This window comes from Setaria italica, chromosome V (assembly GCF_000263155.2).
Source record: "Setaria italica strain Yugu1 chromosome V, Setaria_italica_v2.0, whole genome shotgun sequence".
In the NCBI taxonomy this organism is placed as follows: Eukaryota; Viridiplantae; Streptophyta; class Magnoliopsida; order Poales; family Poaceae; genus Setaria; species Setaria italica.
The window spans coordinates 7,259,798-7,278,615 of record NC_028454.1 but is presented as its reverse complement, the minus strand read 5'-3'; the positions used below and the strand labels follow the sequence as shown (position 1 = coordinate 7,278,615).

The following is an 18,818-nucleotide window of genomic DNA, read 5'->3' as shown; positions in this document are numbered from 1 at the left end:
CTTCTATTTTTTCGATTAATGTGGTAATTTCTAGCCCTCTCGACGAACGTGGTGGCTTCTTTTAACACTATTGTATTAAGATAACTAGCAAGGTGGTCCGCACAATTAGCGCGGGTAGCTAGCTTTTTGTTAATACCTTTTGGATGTTTTATTTTAAAATAAATAAATATATATAGTTGTGTTAGTCATGTCATTGTAATAGACTAAAATATTATCATATTTTTCTAGTGACATATTTTGTGGCGCGTCTTTTCAAACATAAATTAGAGAGAACAGGAATACCTTATATAGGAATATACTTTTTGGTATTTTTGAAGCAACCCATAAAGATTTATACTTTTTCACATGAATATAATTTTTTATATATTTTTTTGATTGGTGATGTACATTTTTTATTGTGAATTTTTTGTTATGATGATAAATTACCTTATATTATTATATTGTTTGTGTAGATTAGTTTAAATGGATTTGATTACTTCAACATATTTTTATATTATTTTTATTTGGAAATTCATATATCAACTAATTATATCTGAATGGGTTGTCTATTTAAGAGTTTTCTATTACCAATATCAAGGGATTTTGGAAAAGCATTTTCTTATCATTTTTAACATAGATTTAGTTATTTATTAGTTTTAGTTTTCGTGGACTCGTTATTTAGCTTTAGTGCGTCCCAAACCATATAGAAATTATCATATAATTTTAAAACATTTTGAACTTATTAATATATTGATTAGTTGTATTCTATATGAACTATCTCGATTACTCTAGACCGTTATATCATCATAAAATTCGATGCTCTATATTCTCTTATTTTTTCTAATTAACGTGGGAGTATTTCTAGACCCTCTAAATGTGGTGGCTTAATAAGATAAAGGTGAATCAGTGATCTAGGCGTGAGAATATTGACTCCCCGAGACATTTTTCTACAGTGACTGATTGTGGTCTTGCATCGAGAGTGTGGATCCGATGGGACCCTTTTTGAGATTCGGCCATAGCAGGGATGGCACACACAAGTTAAGGAGAGGGTTTTTGATACGGTAGTTTACATAGGTTCATGCCGCACAAGAGCGTAATGCTCTATGTTCAGTGAGTTGTTACTTTCCTCTGGTGTTTTTTTGTCCAAAGAGATATGCTCCCCTCCTTTTGTACCCGAGGAGGTTGTCTGCGGTTATAACTATCTTAGTGTGAACATGGAGTCAGTTGCCGCCACCCTGAAGTCCCTAGCCTACCTTTTGGAGGCGTGGTGCATGAATCAATCCTTGATCCTGCCATGTGCCGTCATGTCACCCCAGGGATGCATATATTCTTCTCTTTTTTCGATTAACGTGGTAATTTCTAGCCCCTCTCGATGAACGTGGTGTTTTCTTTTAAGACTATTGTATTAAGATAATAGATTGTAGTAGTTTTTTTTTAAAAGAATCTACTGTAACAATTTTCTTAGAAAAAACTAGTTCATCAATCAATTAAAGTAAAGAGGATTGGTGGTGGCTTTAGAGGCCCCAATTCGCACTCTCGTTTTTGGATTTGTCGAGTTTTTCATCGGTTTGCAAAATAGAGAGTACCTGTTTGATCCAGCCTCTTGCAGTCTTGCACATCTTATAATTGGTGTACTTGTAATGCGAGGTATTTTTTTGTTTCAAACCCTTTGGAATCCATCTATTTCTTTAAAAAAAATTCCCGGTTTCCAAACAAAAGATTAAACTTAGCCTGAATGTTGCCATCCCTTGAGATTAGTCCTATAGTTACCAATTAATTCATCCCCTTTACCTGGGCGCTGCCAAAATTTAAGTCCACATCAGGACAGGTGGAAACAGCATTAGTCCACATCAGCAGTTCAGCACAGCAATGAAAATGAGCAGCAGGGACAAAAATAAGCCATCCATCTAACTGGATCAGACTTAAGCAAGCTCTGAAGCTCTTTCTTGCAGCTCCCATTGACCATCTCCAAGCTTAGTTGGCTAGTGCCTTGTGTATTTAAAATGGAGTGTGTAGAAGCAGTACAACTAATCATGGTGGGCAGGCCGGCCAGCTCCAACTAACTGAGCATCGTCTCGTACCCCTCTAATTGCCTCCTTGTTGATCACTTTCTTTACGCCTCGATTAGTCCTATAAATACAGGCTTGCCTGGATTGGCAGCTCCATCAGTCGTGTGTCAGCCACACGCCCCTTGTCTCCTTCCAGCCTCTCACTCTGCATGCCCCTCTCCAGCAAGGTCAACTTGATCAGTCTTCTGCTCCTCTCAAGTACTACCCAGGTTACATGCAGAAATTCGTCATCGCATTCTTTCGTTTTTGGCTGTAATGTCTCTGATGCAGATCATGGGGAAGGGGAACCACGCGTGGATGCTGCGCCGCGTAGCTGCCGTGCTGCCGGCGCTGGTGGCGGTCGTGGTTGCCGGAGTTGCGGTGTCCGCGCAGGCGCCGCCGCCGCCGGTGACGAGCGCGCTGCTACAGAAGGTGGCGGGGTCGCTGCAGATGTACGTCGACCCGCTGCCTCAGATGCCCAAGATCCGCGGCTACGGCTTCCAGCAGGGCCGCGTCGTGCCCGTCAACCTCACCATCGGCATGTTCCAAAAGAAGTGGGTACGTGTACAGAGCTGACGATCGGAAAAAATTCTACACTACGTTGACTCGTGGACTACGCTGACGCAATTTCACTCGTGGCCGGCAGAAATTCCACCGCGACCTGCCGGAGACGCCGGTGTTCGTGTACGGTCAGTGCGCCGACTCCGCAACGTTCCCGGGCCCGACGATCGTCGCCCGCCACGACGTGCCGCTCGCCGTGACGTGGGAGAACCACCTCCCCGACCGCCACATCCTTCCGTGGGACCCCACGGTGCCCACCGCCATCCCCAACCACGGCGGCGTCCCCACCGTCGTCCACCTCCACGGCAGCGCCCACCCGCCGCAGTCCGACGGCAGCGCCTTCGCATGGTTCACCGCCGGGTTCCGCGAGACGGGGCCGGCGTGGACGCAGGCCACGTACTCGTACCCCAACGTGCAGCCGCCCGGCAACCTCTGGTACCACGACCACGCGCTCGGCCTCACCCGCGCCAACCTCCTCGCCGGCCTCCTCGGCACCTACGTCATCGAGAAGCCGGAGGTCTACGCGCCAATGGACCTCCCCTGCAACGGCGACGACCTCCACCTCGTCATCGCGGACCGCAGCTTCAACGCCGACGGCTCGCTGTACATGAACTCCACGGGGGCCGCGCCGCTCGTGCACCCGCAGTGGCAGCCCGAGTACTTCGGCGAGGTCGTCACCGTGAACGGCAAGGCGTGGCCGTTCCTCGCCGTGCACCGCCGCCGCTACCGGCTCCGCATCCTCAACGCCAGCAACGCGCGCTACTTCAACGTCTCGCTCTCCGACGGCACGCCCTTCCACGTCGTCGGCTCCGACGCGTCCTACCTCACTGCGCCGGTCACCGTGCCCAGCCTCCTCATCTCCCCCGCCGAGATCTTCGACGTCGTCGTCGACTCCTTCGCGTCGCCGACGGCCGAGGTCGAGATGCTCAACTCGGCGCCGCACCCGTTCCCGACCGGCGCGGCGCCGGGGCCGCTCAACGGCAAGGTGATGAAGTTCGTGGTCACCCCGAACGGTCCCCGCGACCCGCCGGACAACTCGACGGTGCCGGACCGCGAGGTGCCGTACGCGGGCGTGGCGTCGCCGGGGCCGGCGTCGGAGACGAGACACATCGTGATGTACGAGTACCTGACGCCGTCGGGGTGTCGACGCACCTCTACATCAACGGGCTGCGGCTGGAGGACCCCGTGACGGAGACGCCGCGGTCGGGGACGACGGAGCTGTGGCACGTGATCAACCTCACCGGCGACAACCACCCGCTGCACATCCACCTGGGCATGTTCCAGGCCGTCAAGATGCAGCAGCTCCTCGACCTGCAGGCGTTCGCCGGCTGCATGGCGCAGGTCAACGACGCCGTCAGGTGCGGCGTGGACCGGCACGCCGTCGGGCCCGTCGTGACTGTGCCGGAGCACGAGAAGACGTGGAAGAACGTGGTGAAGATGCCGCCGGGGTTCGTGACCACGGTGGTGGTGGCGTTCAAGCTGGTGGACACCGACCAGCCCTACCCCTTCGACGCCACGGCGGAGCCTGGATACGTCTACCATTGCCACGTAAGCGCCACCTCTTCCCCTGATTCATTCATTCATGTATCGTCCCAATCCACAAATATTCTGACGTGGCATCGTGATCCTGTCCAGATCCTGGATCACGAAGACAACGCCATGATCCGGCCACTGAAGCTGCTTCCGTGAAGAGATTTCCAAGATCCAGTAAGTCAGTGTTGGTTGATGAAGAGTAGTTGTTGCCTGCGGAGGAACTGATAATTCCGGGGATCAGAAACATCCATGAAGAACACAAATGTTCATTATTGCATTTCCGATTTCATGTTCATTTATTTATATGTAAATTTTAATTTATTGTTTAACTCATTTGTAAGCATTTTGATCATACTGTTGATTGGCAAGTATATGATTTATATATGCATTCTTTGTCATCCGTCAGTTGTAGATTGCCTCTGTTTTCTACTCCTTGATGCAGTCAATACGTTCTAGTTATGTCCAGCATTACTTCTATTAGTAGTTGTAGAAAGAAGAGCAGTATAATGCAGCCAGATCACAAAAATGCAAAAGCACATAAAAACTACGTGGCAAGGTTACTGCAGGCACTTGGAAATTTTAAACCATGATATCACCCATCAGCATACTTAAATAACTACTGACAGAAACTTTTGCCGTTCAAGAGTGCTGCAGGGACATATGCCTGCCAAGCATTGCCCATCACATCTAAGATGCATGAACAGAAAGCTCTAACATGCCTCTGCTTCGGCAAGTTGGACAGTAGGTCCATGACGCTGTTCACATTCTGAAATTACAGCAGCATTTCATGTCAATGCTAAAGCAGGAGAATCCAGAAGAACCCCAGCAACTTAAATCTAATATTAGTAAACCATAGCCTACACCCAATATCACCATTAGGAGTTAACTTAAACCGTCGACACCCTGCCTAGTTCAAGTGTCCAGCACAGCAGAGCTCAGGCAGAAGAACCCAACATGACAAATGGATCAACGCTTCCTCTTGTGAGTCCGCCACTGCTTCATGACATGCTGGACGGCTTCCTTCAGGGTTGCTTTCCGGCCCTCCTTGAAGTTCCACAGCTCTGGTACAGGGTAGCGGCCACTGGGATTGTACTCATTGATCTCAACCAATGCCTTTGTTACCAGCACATAGATTTCTTCGCCGTGCTCTTCTTTCAGCTTGCTAAGGTTCTCATCCTCCTCTGAAAGAACTTCCTGCACCAGAGAATGCCCATCAGATGCTAGAATGTAGCATGGAACTACTTGCAAAACTGCAAGGCCTCCATGAAACTAATGACTCAAGTTATAAACCAGAATTAGGGAAGCATGAATAGAAATTGTAATTGACTCAATTATATCCAGAATTAGGGAAGCAGGAAAGCAACTGTAACTGATCGGGGTCCGTACCGTTTCTTTTCCATCAATCAATACAACTTTGAAAGGGTGCCAGTTTGGGTTTCTAATTTCATCTTCCCATTTTGAACAAAGGATAGCAGAAGTGACTTCTGCATCATCTTTCGATAACCTTTTCCTGCAAGCATTTCCGAATGCTTTAGGATCAAGTTCGCCCATTCTCTTGATACCTATATTTATTCGGCCAACAGAAAGCTCCTTAAAGCCCTGCAGCATGCAACCACCAGAAGGGGAATGGCATGAGATGTGAGCAAAAGAAAAGTATATATAAGTGCCATTTAATTTGAAACAGCACAACAAAACATAATATTGGACACTGGGTTAAACAATGAGGTAGCTTACAGCTATCAGCTCCTTCCGAGCATTTTGCAACTCATCGTTGCTCTTTCTTTCTTTGATAACCAGAGTCTGGTTCAGTGATTCCATTGCCTCCATTTCATCATACTTATCTTGTAGATCCTCACTGAGTTCTTTTATCTTCTTCTTTGATTCAGAATCTTCCTCACCAGGCATATGCTTCATAACTTCCAATTTTCCCTGCAGCTGTTGTATATCTAACTCGAGCTTCTGCTTGGCGTCCAGTTGCTGTTGTAACTTGAGGATTTTTTCCAGAGCAACTTGTTTCTCCCTCTGCATTTTACACACAGTAAGACAAAGACACTCATAGATAGTAGTTTATCAAGAAATAACATAAAACAATATATATTTGACCAAGAACCAAACCTTGTGTTCTTCCACAAGCTTAAGAACGTTCTCATCGGACCTCTGTTGCTCCATTGTTGCCATCTTAAGATGCTTAGTTTTCATTTGGTTCTGCATTCAACCACAAGCTTGAAATAAGTTGCATGAATATCACACCAAAGAGAACTTACCTCACAGCACCCTGCATTTCATCACTAGCCAATAGGTTATCTCTATACTGCCCGACAAAGTAGAATTTTGTTATCACTATACTGCCCGAGATTAAGGATGGTAGGGTCATAGAGAAATTTGGATCCATTTACTCATTGAAGAGTCATCTATAAGATTATCACCAAAACACTAACCAATAGGTTGCTAAAGGGGATCAATAAAGTAGTGGTGACAAAATCAACTAGCTTTTAAGTTTTATCCCAGGAAGATACATAATGAAAGGGGTATCATTGTTGCATGAAGGCTGCAGAGAACACAAACTTCAAAATTCTTAATGGAGAAAGCTGCAGAATAGCAATAAACCATCACACACCTTTTCCTTCTCTTGCTGAAGGTTCCTTCTGTCGTAATCGCTTTGCGAAGCTAACTCATCAAGCTCCTTGGATCTTGAGTCAAGTTCCTGCATCTTGGACTCCAACTCTGAACGTAGCTTTTGATTCTCATCAATGATCCTCTGTGAATGCCTACGAGCAATTTGCTGGATCTTGCGAATTTCTGGTAAGAAAAAAAGTATAAAAGACTATCAACTGGAAGTTCCATTTATGCTTAGAGGACAGAAATGGATATATATGTTGACAATTCAAATAGTAAAACATATATCAATAGTAAAAGATCAACAGAAACCTTCATTGTAATTCTGGAGGAGCTGCTCCCTTTGCTCCATCATCCTGTCAAGCGATGCAGTTGTCTCATTGCACTTGGATTCAAGTTCTTGCACATGCCTGTGCTTTACTTCAATCTGGCTTGCTAAATTAGCGACAAGCTTATCAGTTTTACGGATCCCTTCATTTTCAAGATCACCAACAGTTTTCAGATCACCATTTTTTCGCAAATGGTCTCCTATAGGCCCTTGACATCTATGATCATCAACCCTTGCAACCCATCCAAACATCTCTGACCCTCGGTACTTCTTCAGCTTCCAGTCCCTTTTGCCATAACCCTCTGCCTCGAAATGATTTTCAAAGGCTAGTGCATTTTTGAAGCCAGTCCAGTCTTTGGCAAACTCAACGATGGCATTGCCTGTATGACCTCTATAGTTCCACAAAGGAATAACCTTCTGTGGGCAGAAGTGTGAAAGTTGCTCCTTCAGCCGATTTCCACTCTCTCCAACTTGGCGCCCATTCTTCCACTCAGTAGGCACATTAACTAGAACACCCATCCAGGGCCAGACAAACTGATCATCTCTGTTTCCGAGATTTTGAGGCTCTATAAGCACGGTCAGTTGTGTCTGTGGCTCAGATGACCTGGCAGATTCATCCTTCAAATATTTGGCAAGGGCACGGTGGGTTGCCTTGTCTTTTGCTTGTCGATTAGCAGCTGAACCTACTCCTGTGGCATGCTGAAGTAGGTTACTCTTGCTGTAATCTTTTTTCCTTTTGTCCCTGCAGAATGGACAACTGTAGGCCTCACGATCTTTCACTTTTATGTTTCCTGATTTTAATTGTTCATAAACCTCCGCTTCACGCTCATCAATCTCAGAATCACTAATTTCATAATCATCTTCTGAACTAGAGCCCATTTTCAGATAGAAGGTTAGCGTGCAATGACCTAGAGGATAAATAAACGAGAAAATAAATTCAGCATTTTGATTAACTTGGTCAACATACAACATTAATTGAAAATGTATGAAAGCTTGGAATGGTGTAGAGGAACAACACGAAAACCAACATAGCAAACAACCCTCAACATGTCTTATGTGTGTATAGCTTCATTTGGTACACTTTACAAGCTTCTCATAACATGAACATTGTTCATCTAAGGTATCTGAAACATACTTGATTGAATCAGTTTTAGCAGATTTCAGCATCCAGTTTACAATTGCTATACAATTAAGCAAGACACATTTAAAATCTCTCCATTGGCAAGGACAAAAGGAATATTTAAAGCATATCAATAAAATGAGTAAACAACTAGCTCCCAAATTGTGAAAGGGCCTCTAGCCTAGTGGTTAGAGCACCTGAGTAGCATCCAGCAGGTTTGGATTCGACTCTCCGTGGGAGCGAATTAAACAGGTCTGGAATAAAAAAATATAAAAAAAATAGGTTGGGGCTTCCCCTGCTGACTTCGGTCAAAAAAACTAGCTCCCAAATTTGGCAAAATGGATAAAACAGCGCCTGTTTAATTGTACAAAAGACATTTTTATTTATCTGATTCTACCCAACACCCCTCAATCACAAGATCTAACTAATGGCACTTGATCGAAATGCCTTTACTGAAATTTCTCATAAAGTATACAGTGAGCCGTAAAGTGAGGAACTGAGCCATCAACCAGCACTAGAGAGGTGGACTCGCGTGTGATACACAGGGCAGCAGCAAGGTAGGCAGCAGATGCAATATATTAAGTCATTAGTTTCATTGATAACTAGGACGCTATATGTTGAAAAGTCCTCCCTTCCTAAACCCCACCGCTCAAAAAGGAATACCAAGAATCACAACAATCTCATACAACACAGGTTTACAAAGACAGCAATGACAACTTCAAGCAACTCAGATTTGATCTTTAATAGATGATCTATATGGCTGAAAATGTCTGCCATGAATCAAGAAAACATGCGGGCAAGGGGAGAGCAGGATGCTGTCATGCAGTGAGGTAAAGCTGTACTGGAGGTGATGCACACCCAATATTAGGATTAAAAGGATGTAAAAAAAGAATGAGATTGGTAAACATCGATTGCATAAGTTTAAAAGGCAGAAGCATAACTTGATTAGGTGGTAGGCATCACAAGATCCATCTCATCATCTCTATATTGCACAAACTTCATAAAGTTTAGTGAAATAGGAAGCAGCAATACTTTTGTAAGTAATCACACTCAATGGAGCAGACATGCCATAACACCACTAAGTTCCCAAAAACTGGTTGCACAGTAATCCATTTATTTGCACTTGAAACTGGCCTGATTAGCAGATAATCTTATGCGACAAAATCTGTACCAAATGAAAGTACCACTAACAAAAAAACATCCAGTGAGCTTGGAAATATGGCAAATGTAAAGCAGAGTTATTTTGAAAAGGTTATGCCAAAGCAACAAACATGTACGCATTCATTCACTATATAAATCTAGCCCAAGGAGAAGAAAGAGGTGTGAACTGCAAACTGAAGTAGCTAAAACTGCATCCACCAGCATTTTGCCTAACCATGCAATGGATAGCGTGGTGAAATTTAGAATAGAAATCATGCACGACTACAAAGTGTACATATAACAACACAGTACAACTCCAATTCTGAAAAGTAAACAAATCCCAGAGCACTGTGATGCAGAGAGTAAGCTCGTACGAACGATTCTCCCGTCAGAGACTTCAGAATTCAGACCTTCAGAATAATCAAAGCACAATGGGGGCAAAGGCCTGACTGCCAAATTCATGAACTAGCATACTTTTCACAGTGAAGGGGATGCAAAGGTGCTAACCGCACGCTGACACAGATAAACTTGGCATAGATGCCAGATTCCACTATATGGAAGCACATACATGCTTCAATCATTAGTAAACAGGACCCTACAAAAAAATTAAGTAACCAGTCTAGTGGATCTTAGGACTTGGGAAAGCAATCGACCGGGATAAAACGGCATTTCGGCTCGCCCTAGAATAAAATACCCCACCGCGCATGCATTGGGCTACAAATCTCTGTCGTACGGGACCACTCCCTTCCCCACGCGTCGCCACCGGATCGAACCCCACGAGATCTCCAACCCCTGATCAGATCGGACGAAGCCCAAAATTCACAAGCGAAAACCCGCGCCGCGCGCTCCCGATCGCCGCACGGAGCGACGAGAAAACCCGCATTCCCCAGCGATCCCCTCCCAAGGGGGGCCGCCTGGACGACTTGGAGTTGGGTGGGCAGGGTTTTCATCCTTTCCACCCAGCGAAATTAAGCCCCCAGCAGAGACCGCTACACAGACGCGGGTGAGGGAAGGGTGAAGGGGAGGAAGGGGTGGGGGATACCTCCGGCGATCGGCGGCGGCGGCGGTCGGTGGAGGCGGGGCGTGCGAGGAAGAGGGTTTTGCGCTGCCTCCCCCCCACGCCGCGTCTGTCCAGTTCGATGCGTGCGTTGTGTCGTGTGGACAGTGGGCCACGGACAGGTGGAGTGTCAAAGTGGCGTGAACTCCAGTAGTCCAGTCCTCTTCTCCTTTTTTTCCCCCTTTTGTTCTCCTTTTGTTTTAAAACAGCTGAAAAAAGAAAAGAGGAATTGGGGCTGATTGGTGTGAGGCCTCATTGCCTCCCTCGGCAAAAACCCAAAATCCAATTTCACCATCGAGTGATTTTGTCATTTTGGTGTCGTTTGGTCTAACTTTAGCCACATTTGACTACGTTGGTTGGTGTTTGGTTGACAACTAGGCACAAGTATAAAAAAAAACTTCAGCTAGATTTTTTTAGCTCCACGTGCCGTAGAGTTAGAGTTAAAAAGTGTGGCAAGATTCATTTTGCCATGACAACATGTGACTTTAAATACCTTTGCCACCTTTTTTCTTACCACACTTACTAAAAGTTAGATGTTGGCAAATAGAGTAGTAGCTAGCAACCAAATGGTCCAGTTGTAGAACTTTCGTACCATTCCTACCTAGGAAGAGAAATTTTAGAATTTTACCACTCTAAATATGTGGCTTCACAAATTTGCCACTGCTAAGATGGTCTTCGTAAAATTACCACTCATATTTTGACATATTGATTACCTTGCCATTCAGCCTATTTTATTAACTTTTAATTTCACAAAGCAGAAAGCATCAAATGCACGAGGGCTCGTGACCATAAGAAATTACGAGGGCTTTTGGTAAAATAAAAAACCCGGTGACTAAAGGCTTTCACCAAACTTTGGATAGAGATTTTCTTATCACACTTTTCTATACTTTGAGTGACTGTGTTCTTGCAGTTTCGAGTCAATGCGTTTCTTGCTTGCGTTACACTCCAGTCGCAATGATTTCGGATTTTAAGAGAGGTTTGGTTACTGCCAGGTTAGATCAAAGGTCGCAGGTGCCCATCTAGCGGCGTTGACAAACATGGGAGCGGTGAGGATATTGCTGACTGCAGGCGCCGACGAAAGAGCGATAGATTTCCACAGTGGTAGCAAGCGAAGACAACGGGTTGCTTGGATGCAGGCCACGCTCTGCCAAGTCGCGAGCGCCACCGCCGCAGTTGTGGTGCGGAAAAACAGCACCATAATTAGGCAAGCCACGAGTGCAGAAATGAACTAGTTTCGTGTGGCGCGCCAAAGATTTGACAGGAATCAAGCAGTAGCCATTTTCGTGCGATGCGCTGCATATGGGTGTGGCGGGCATGCATCCAAGCACGCCGAACATGTCGGAGCCAAGGCGTCGACGGTGGTCACCATGAGTCCATGACTCTGAAGCGGGGGCACGACGGAGAAAGATGGGAAATGGGTTGAAGATCGTGCCTTGACCGTTGGATCATCATTCAGTTTCATGACGTCCACTACAAAGAAGCCAAAATTCAGATGTTTGAAATGTGGCATTGCTCTTTCCTTGTCAGGATACTGTAGCAGGAGTAACCTGAGGTGGAAAAATGCGTGTCAAAATTAGCCATCCATTTGGGGCCAATCATATATAAACAACCTATGGAACCATATAAATTTTGCTTCGACAAATGCTGTCTGCTCTTGGCACACTAGTTATTGTATTTGAGATTTTGAATCAGGACATATCTTGTCACTCCTAGTCCTACTGTGTAAACATCTCAACAAACTGGATCAGTTCATCTCAATCAACTCTCTGTCAAAGCTTGAAGGGCATCTTATCGCGGTATCGTCTTATCCTCCACTCGGTGTCTCGGAGGTTCAGTCATCTGACAGTTGTTCTTGCTAAATTCCTGTGTCTTGTACACAGACCCTTTTTATTTCTTTTTGCGAAACGAATCCTCAATAAAATTTTGCTGGGAGTCGTTCAACGCACAATCTTCATCGGTCTCATCATCTCGTTGTCCTCATGGTCCAAAATCTGCATTCATCAAAGGGCAGAACGCAAGAAAAAAACAGAATTCTTGTTCAGGACAGAATACAGATTGACAGAGTGGTGAAATGAAATCGATCAAATCATCTCGGCAGATGGACTAGATGTGCAGCAAGACTTACATGGCAATGGTACACGTAGCCAGGACCCGTCGTGACGTCGAAGGGGAAGCGGCTGTCCTCCTCCGGCGACGCGTCGTCGGACGCCAGCGGCTTGAACCGCACGAGGATCCTGGTCACCGCGCTGGGCCGCACCTTGAAGACGTTCTTCCACCCGCGTTCCTGCGGCGGCACGACGTGCCTCCGGCCGCCGGCGAGGTGGCGGCCCATCCCGCACGCGCCGGCGTCGTTCCGGCGCACCATGCAGTCCCTGAACTCGTCGACGCGGCGGAGCGACCGCTGCTCCAGCACGGCGAAGAGCGCCAGGTGCACGTGCAGCGGGTGGTTGTCGTCGGTGAGGTTGATCACCTCCCATACCTCCGACGTGCCCTCCCTCGGCGTCTCCGTCACCGGTTCCATGTACGACCGCGCGTTCAGGTACAGGTGCGTCGGCTCGTCCGTGCCGTTCTTGGTGTACTCGTACATGGTGATGCGCCGCGTCGCCGCCGCCTCCCGCGCGTCCGGCCTCGGGTAGTGCGGCATCAGCGACGCCGGCACGGCCGAGGTGTCCGGCTCCGTGGCGGCGTCCTCGATCAGGAACTTCATTACCGCCACGGGCTCCGCCTTGTCGCCCGGGTCGCCGGGGTACGGGGCTGGAGCGTCGTTGCTCAGGACCGCCGCGCCGGCGCTCGACTCCGCGAAGTCGACCACGACGTCGGCGATCTCGGACGGCGCGACGAGGAACTTGTCCGTCGCAACCGGCCGGCGAGGTACACCGAATCGGACCCGACGTGCACGAACCGGAGGCCGCCGGACAGGCTGAGGCGGAAGAAGCGCGCGTTGCTGGCGTTGAGGATGCGGAAGCGGTAGCGCCGCCGGCGCACGCGGAGGTACGGCCACGCCTTGCCGTTGACGACGACGACGGAGCCGAAGTACTCCGGCTGCCACTGCGGGTGCACGTCGGGGTTGTTGCCCGTGCGGTTCATGAAGAGCGCCCCGTCGGCGCGGAAGTCGCGGTCGAACAAAACGAGGTTCCGGTCGAACGCCTCCCCGGACGGCAGGTTCAGCGGGGCCTCCTCGCCAGGGCTGACCACGCGGTAGGCGCCCATGAGGCCGGCGAGGATGTTGACGCGCGTGAGGCCCATGGCGTGGTCGTGGTACCAGAGGTTCCCGGGCGGCTGCCGGTTCGGGTACGCGTACGGCGGCCGCGAGAAGCGCGGGCCCGTGGCGGCGAGGCCGGCGGTGAACCAGGCCAGCGAGTGGCCGTCGGAGGAGGAGTGCTGCACGCCGCCGTGGAGGTGCACGACGGTGGGGACGCCGCGCGCGCCCGCCGCTGCGGCGGTGGCGAGCGTCGGGTCCCACGGGAGGAAGTGGCTGGCCGGGAGGTGGTTGGCCCACGTCACGTGCGTGGGGACGCCCCGCATGGCCTCGATGGTGGGGCCCGGTACCGTGGCCGCCTCCCTGCTGGCGCCGTAGGCGAAGACCCGCGTCGCCGGAAGGTCGCGGTGGAATTTCTGGCACAAGTCACATGGAGAAAAATCAATAATTCAGACAGTGAATTTTATTTCACATTACAAATTGCTCGCAAAAAAAGAAATAGCTTTTCAAATTGCCATGCTTTGCGAATTGCGATGGTGACACTGAAGGGCAAACCCACATGAACTATGATGCTGCTGCGAAAGTGCGAAGTCTGCAAAAAGGCACTGGCTGGAAGCTGAATGGGCTCCAAGACTCTGAATTATTGTCCGCCATTGATGATAAGGTGGGGGGCGTGGCCCATGATCGAGCTACATGGACTGTGATAGTGCTGACTAGCATTCTAGTGTGAGACTGATCGGTGGCCACTGGCCGGTCGTCGTGGCTCGTGAATCTGATCCACCATGCTGAAGGCACCATTCGTCAGAGGGTGCCTTTTACATCTCCATTTCACCTTCTATAGCCCTATTTTTCGACGAATTGTAAGTGCAGAAGAATGTGGAAATATGCTATAGATCAGCACGAAACTACTGAAACCCTTGCTGTTTCTTAGAAGAATGGATTAAGTTCAGTTCAGTTCGCAGGTTCTCCTATATAGAACCTCCAAAGAGGCCGGTCCCTCCAATCCAAGGAGCTAACAACGACTCTAGTTAGTGCATGACAGCACACAGTGTCCTCTCACTTTTCATCTAACCTTCTTCCTTTCTACAAAAAAATTCGTTGCGATCACCTAACAGTATTCGCTTTAATTTCATAACGAGCCGATGAGCTTAAAAACAATTTTGGAGTAAAGAGCCGAGAAAAGAACACTGCTACTTTCAATACCTTTCAACAATTTTGTCAACATGCTATGCATCATTCAGAAGATTGCAGACGAGTATGTGCAATCTTTCAATCTTTTTTAATACTAAATAATTTAGAGTTCCATGTCGCTTTTAAAGACGAACGATTCCGTGCACAAGCCTTGAGAAACAGCACAATCAAATAAAGTAATTATTCTTGATGTGTTGCTTTTACCTTGCAACCTAAATCAATTTAGGGTCTATTTGGGTCCCACCCAGCCAAGGCTAACAAGTTAATATTGGCTCTAGCTGATCCGAACATTACCAGGTAACCGAACAGGTTTAACTGTCATCACTTACCTACTGCAAAAAGATCAAAATACCCATCAGCTTAAAATACCCTACCACTGAAATTTAATTTGCTCGGAGAGAGTAGAGTGGCAATTAAGGGTAAAATAGACAATTATATTCCAAAAGCAATAATCTAGCCCACCATGACCCCAAGATCAAGCTTTTAACCCAGCTTTGAACTATCCCGTTTTTATCGGCTCTAGCTATCCAAACAGAGCCTTGATCATAAGTTTTACCTAGCATTTTTCTTTTTCTGCACACATCATGAGTCTGCATTTGCAGAGGGTACGGTTGAAAACAGAGTCAACGAACACACTGAACAGGAGTCCTACGCAGATGCACTCTAGCCTCTAGGTCGTTGCGAATTGTTCAGAGTCCTCCCCTTGTTCGTACCGTATAACTCTTTTGACGTACTAAGTTGGACGATCTTGTTTCGAAGGCCGTAGAACATATCGAACAAATTAACCTTTTGCAAGATACAAATCATGCATACAAATCAACCAAAAACTGTATAAAGGAGAGTATATCGATCGAGTTTCGCGTACTTACCCAGGTGGTGTCGTACATGCCGATGGTGAGGTTGCCGGCGACGAGCGCGCCGCCCTCCGTGACGCCGTACCCGCGCAGCCTCGGCATGTCCGGCAGCTCGTCCACGAACTTCTCCAGCCTTCGCGGGTCCAGAAGTGCCCCGCCACCGCTCCGCTCGCCCCCACCGAGCACCGCCGCCGCCGCCGCCTGCAACAACACCATCGCCACCGCGAGCAAGCAAGCGGACCTCCTCTCCCCCATTGCTGAAACGCCGAGCAATGTCACCGAGTCACTGACGGTGTGGAGGACGAAGACGAAGAGAGGTAGCCAAGGATTGGAGGGGAGAGGGGAGGGGAGATTCTTGGTAGAGAGCTCGGAGTTTCCTGCCGCTGCCGCTGGCACGCGGATGGGCCGATCGGCACTGCGCTGTTTGTCCCCTGGTTCTTGGTTTTGAGGTGACCGGTGACGAGAGAAAAATCTAAGGACGGCCGCCGGGGGCAGGAATCTCGACCGCTTTAGACTTGGGGAGTGTCATTGGTTTTTAGTGGACTTGGAATTTCACTTTTGCTGGGGGGAAGATGTGGCGTTCTGCTCTCCTCTCGAACCAATTATCTGATATTCTGATTGTTCTCGAGCATAAAAATGGAATAGCAGTAGCTGTCAGCCAATATTTCTCTCTGTTCACATGGGGAAGGTCCTCTTCCTACCAAATTTCGTTATACAAGTTTCCTTTTTATCATGCTTTATTGATTTATTAATTAATTATTTTCTGACGTCAAATCGAGATAATTACATAAATTTTGACGTGCTGTGGACAGATATGCAGGGAATGGTAGCCTTGGGTATAAGGGTGGCATGGCCGCGAAGTTGAACCTACCAGCGCGCGTCAGCCGTCAGCGCGCTTCCTAGCACGCGACGCGAAGCGGCCGGGTCCCGCGGGGTCCACCGTGCCAAACGACGCTTGCTACGCGCTTTGCGCCCGCACGCCGCACGTTTCTGTTTCTTTTTCTTTTCCATCTTTTGTTCAATTATTTTGTTCGTACCATTTGTAATCAAGTAAATATCATTATCCATATAAGTTACATATATAAGTTGTTTAACAACATTCTTATAAAAGTTGTAGAAAACATTATGCATATAAGTTATGTAAATAATAAAAGTTTCGTTACTAAATTTATCACGTAAGTTGTTATTAGAAAAACATTATGCGTATAAATCATGTGTATAAACTTATAACTTTGTAAAAATAAAAATACAAACTTATTCCTTAGAAATTGTATGTACAAATTGTATGCATAAGATCTGCATACAATCTAAGTTGTGCTAAATAATTTGGGGAAATATTCGATGGAAACCACCATCTCGGTGGAAACATGAAAACCCCTCTAAACAACATACTTAGAAGTTTCTAAAAAAATTGAAACTATGCACATTTATAATTTGTCTAGATGTACTTTGTTGCAAAAGTTGAGATGCAAACTCGTTATAAAAAAATTCATATGAAAATGATAAAATTCAAGTTCATATGAATTGCAAAAATTTTATCTTATCATACTTAGAAGTTTCTAAAAAAATTGAAACTATGCACATTTATAATTTGTCTAGATGTACTTTTGTAATAAAGTAAATCTATAGATACACAATGTGTGCATCATTTTAATTTTTTTGAAAATTTCTAAGTATGAATTTTAGAGTGGTTTTCACGTTTCCACCAAGGTGGTGGTTTTCACCGAATATTTTCCCAAATAATTATATCATAGGAAGTTGTTAGTCTAAAGTTATGCATCGAAGTTATGATATAAGTCGAAAGTTGCGGAAATTATAATTTTCCAAAAATGGAAAGTTCGGGGATCGAGCACTGGCGGCCCTCCTGACGCACGTGCTAATTAGAAGTGCTCTGTTGATGCTCATTATTGAAATACTTTTAGTGCGATTTGAATGGTGTTTTCATGCATATTCTTATACTAACCCACCACTTGGCACCTAAAATAACCCCATATTCGTATATGTGTTGTGTTTTGGACCATATTGTAAAATCACAGGAATACGACATAAATGAAGTGTTTTTCTACAAATTGAATTTGGACATGGACTTTGGACAACACAAGAAATCTACACGAGAAAGACGAGGACCAGCAGAGACCAAAAGAGGGTAAGCCGATTGGCCCAGGACCCATAGGCCCACATTCGATGAACCATCATTCCAGATGACTTAGAGGCGAAGTATGTGGTGATTTGGCAAGTCAATCTCGTGGTCAAGCTAAGGGAAACTCAAGATTGGAAGGTCAGAAGGCCCGCAGAAGTAGTAGATCTTGCATGAGACATATCTACCTCTTCCAGACTCCAATTAGGGTGAACTTGGTGTCTAAATTGTATGGCTCGAAAAGATCTACAACTTTAGTACAGAAAGTTTTGGCGTTTGAGGCCGGGAAGGTGGCGAAATCGCCTAGGCCGATCGGCCCAGCGGGCCCAGGCTGATCGGCCTAGCCCGTTTCTGGCTCCGATCGATGTGCCCTTCACCCCACGGCACCTCTGGACTATAAATATACCCAATTTTCATCGACACATAGAATCCATCCACCAAAACTCGACGAAACCTAGGGCTATCACTAGATGGAGCTGACGGCCGCCGCAAGTCTTCGGCGTTGTCTAGGAGATGGTTTAGGCCGCCCCAAGCTGCCATGGCCTCCTTGCGTGGTTTGTGCCATGATGGAGTTTAGGAGCTAGTTGTGATCATCAATGGTATGTACTCGGAGGTGATGATCTAAATACATCTATTATGTGAGAAATGTTCTTGTCATCCGATCTGTTAGTGACTTAATGCCTCCTTTTATGCTTTCTACTTATCATAAATATGCTTGTTCCTTAGTCTAATTTGCGATTAGACTATATAGAATGCTTTATGTAATAATGGTGATTAGATCTAGTATGTTGACCCTTCTTGATAGCTAGACATGTTCATCTGTGTTCGTGCCCTTAAACTGCCTGCGCCGATAGGGGGGATCGTGACGGGGTTTGCTTTCGTGTAAGGTGGGAGTTTTAGGGAGGTTGACTGGAGCTAGTAGTTTAAAGATTGCTTTAGATAAGATGCATGATATACTTGCTCGTTGGCTGGAACTACAACTAGAAAATGATAGGCTCTTGCTACCCTTAGTGGTATTATATCATATATATCTGTGGATGTGATCTACCCTTATT

The 18,818-nt window shown here is 46.7% G+C and overlaps 3 protein-coding genes across 3 annotated transcripts; 1 reads left to right on the top strand and 2 right to left on the bottom strand.

Moving 5' to 3' along the window:
* Positions 1-2,441: 2,441 nt before the first annotated feature.
* On the top strand, positions 2,442-4,445 carry LOC101769102 (multicopper oxidase LPR1 homolog 4-like). The gene is given in 4 exon segments (XM_022827265.1): positions 2,442-2,585; positions 2,674-3,735; positions 3,738-4,136; positions 4,224-4,445. Coding segments are annotated over 4 exon segments (1,623 nt in total). The 5' UTR covers positions 2,442-2,477; the 3' UTR covers positions 4,278-4,445.
* A 237-nt stretch (positions 4,446-4,682) lies between these two features.
* LOC101765974 (factor of DNA methylation 4) lies at positions 4,683-10,496 on the bottom strand. Its single transcript, XM_004968026.2, has 7 exons — positions 10,368-10,496; positions 7,050-7,973; positions 6,739-6,920; positions 6,237-6,326; positions 5,856-6,143; positions 5,508-5,720; positions 4,683-5,315 (listed from the first exon to the last, which is right to left on the bottom strand). The coding sequence occupies exons 2-7, from the start codon at positions 7,942-7,944 to the stop codon at positions 5,088-5,090; spliced, it is 1,896 nt and encodes a 631-aa protein (XP_004968083.1). The 5' UTR covers positions 7,945-7,973; positions 10,368-10,496; the 3' UTR covers positions 4,683-5,087.
* Positions 10,497-11,877: 1,381 nt separating this feature from the next.
* Positions 11,878-16,198, bottom strand: LOC101766383 (multicopper oxidase LPR1 homolog 2-like). The gene is given in 4 exon segments (XM_022826976.1): positions 11,878-12,373; positions 12,508-13,247; positions 13,250-13,997; positions 15,642-16,198. Coding segments are annotated over 4 exon segments (1,782 nt in total). The 5' UTR covers positions 15,882-16,198; the 3' UTR covers positions 11,878-12,319.
* Positions 16,199-18,818: the final 2,620 nt, after the last annotated feature.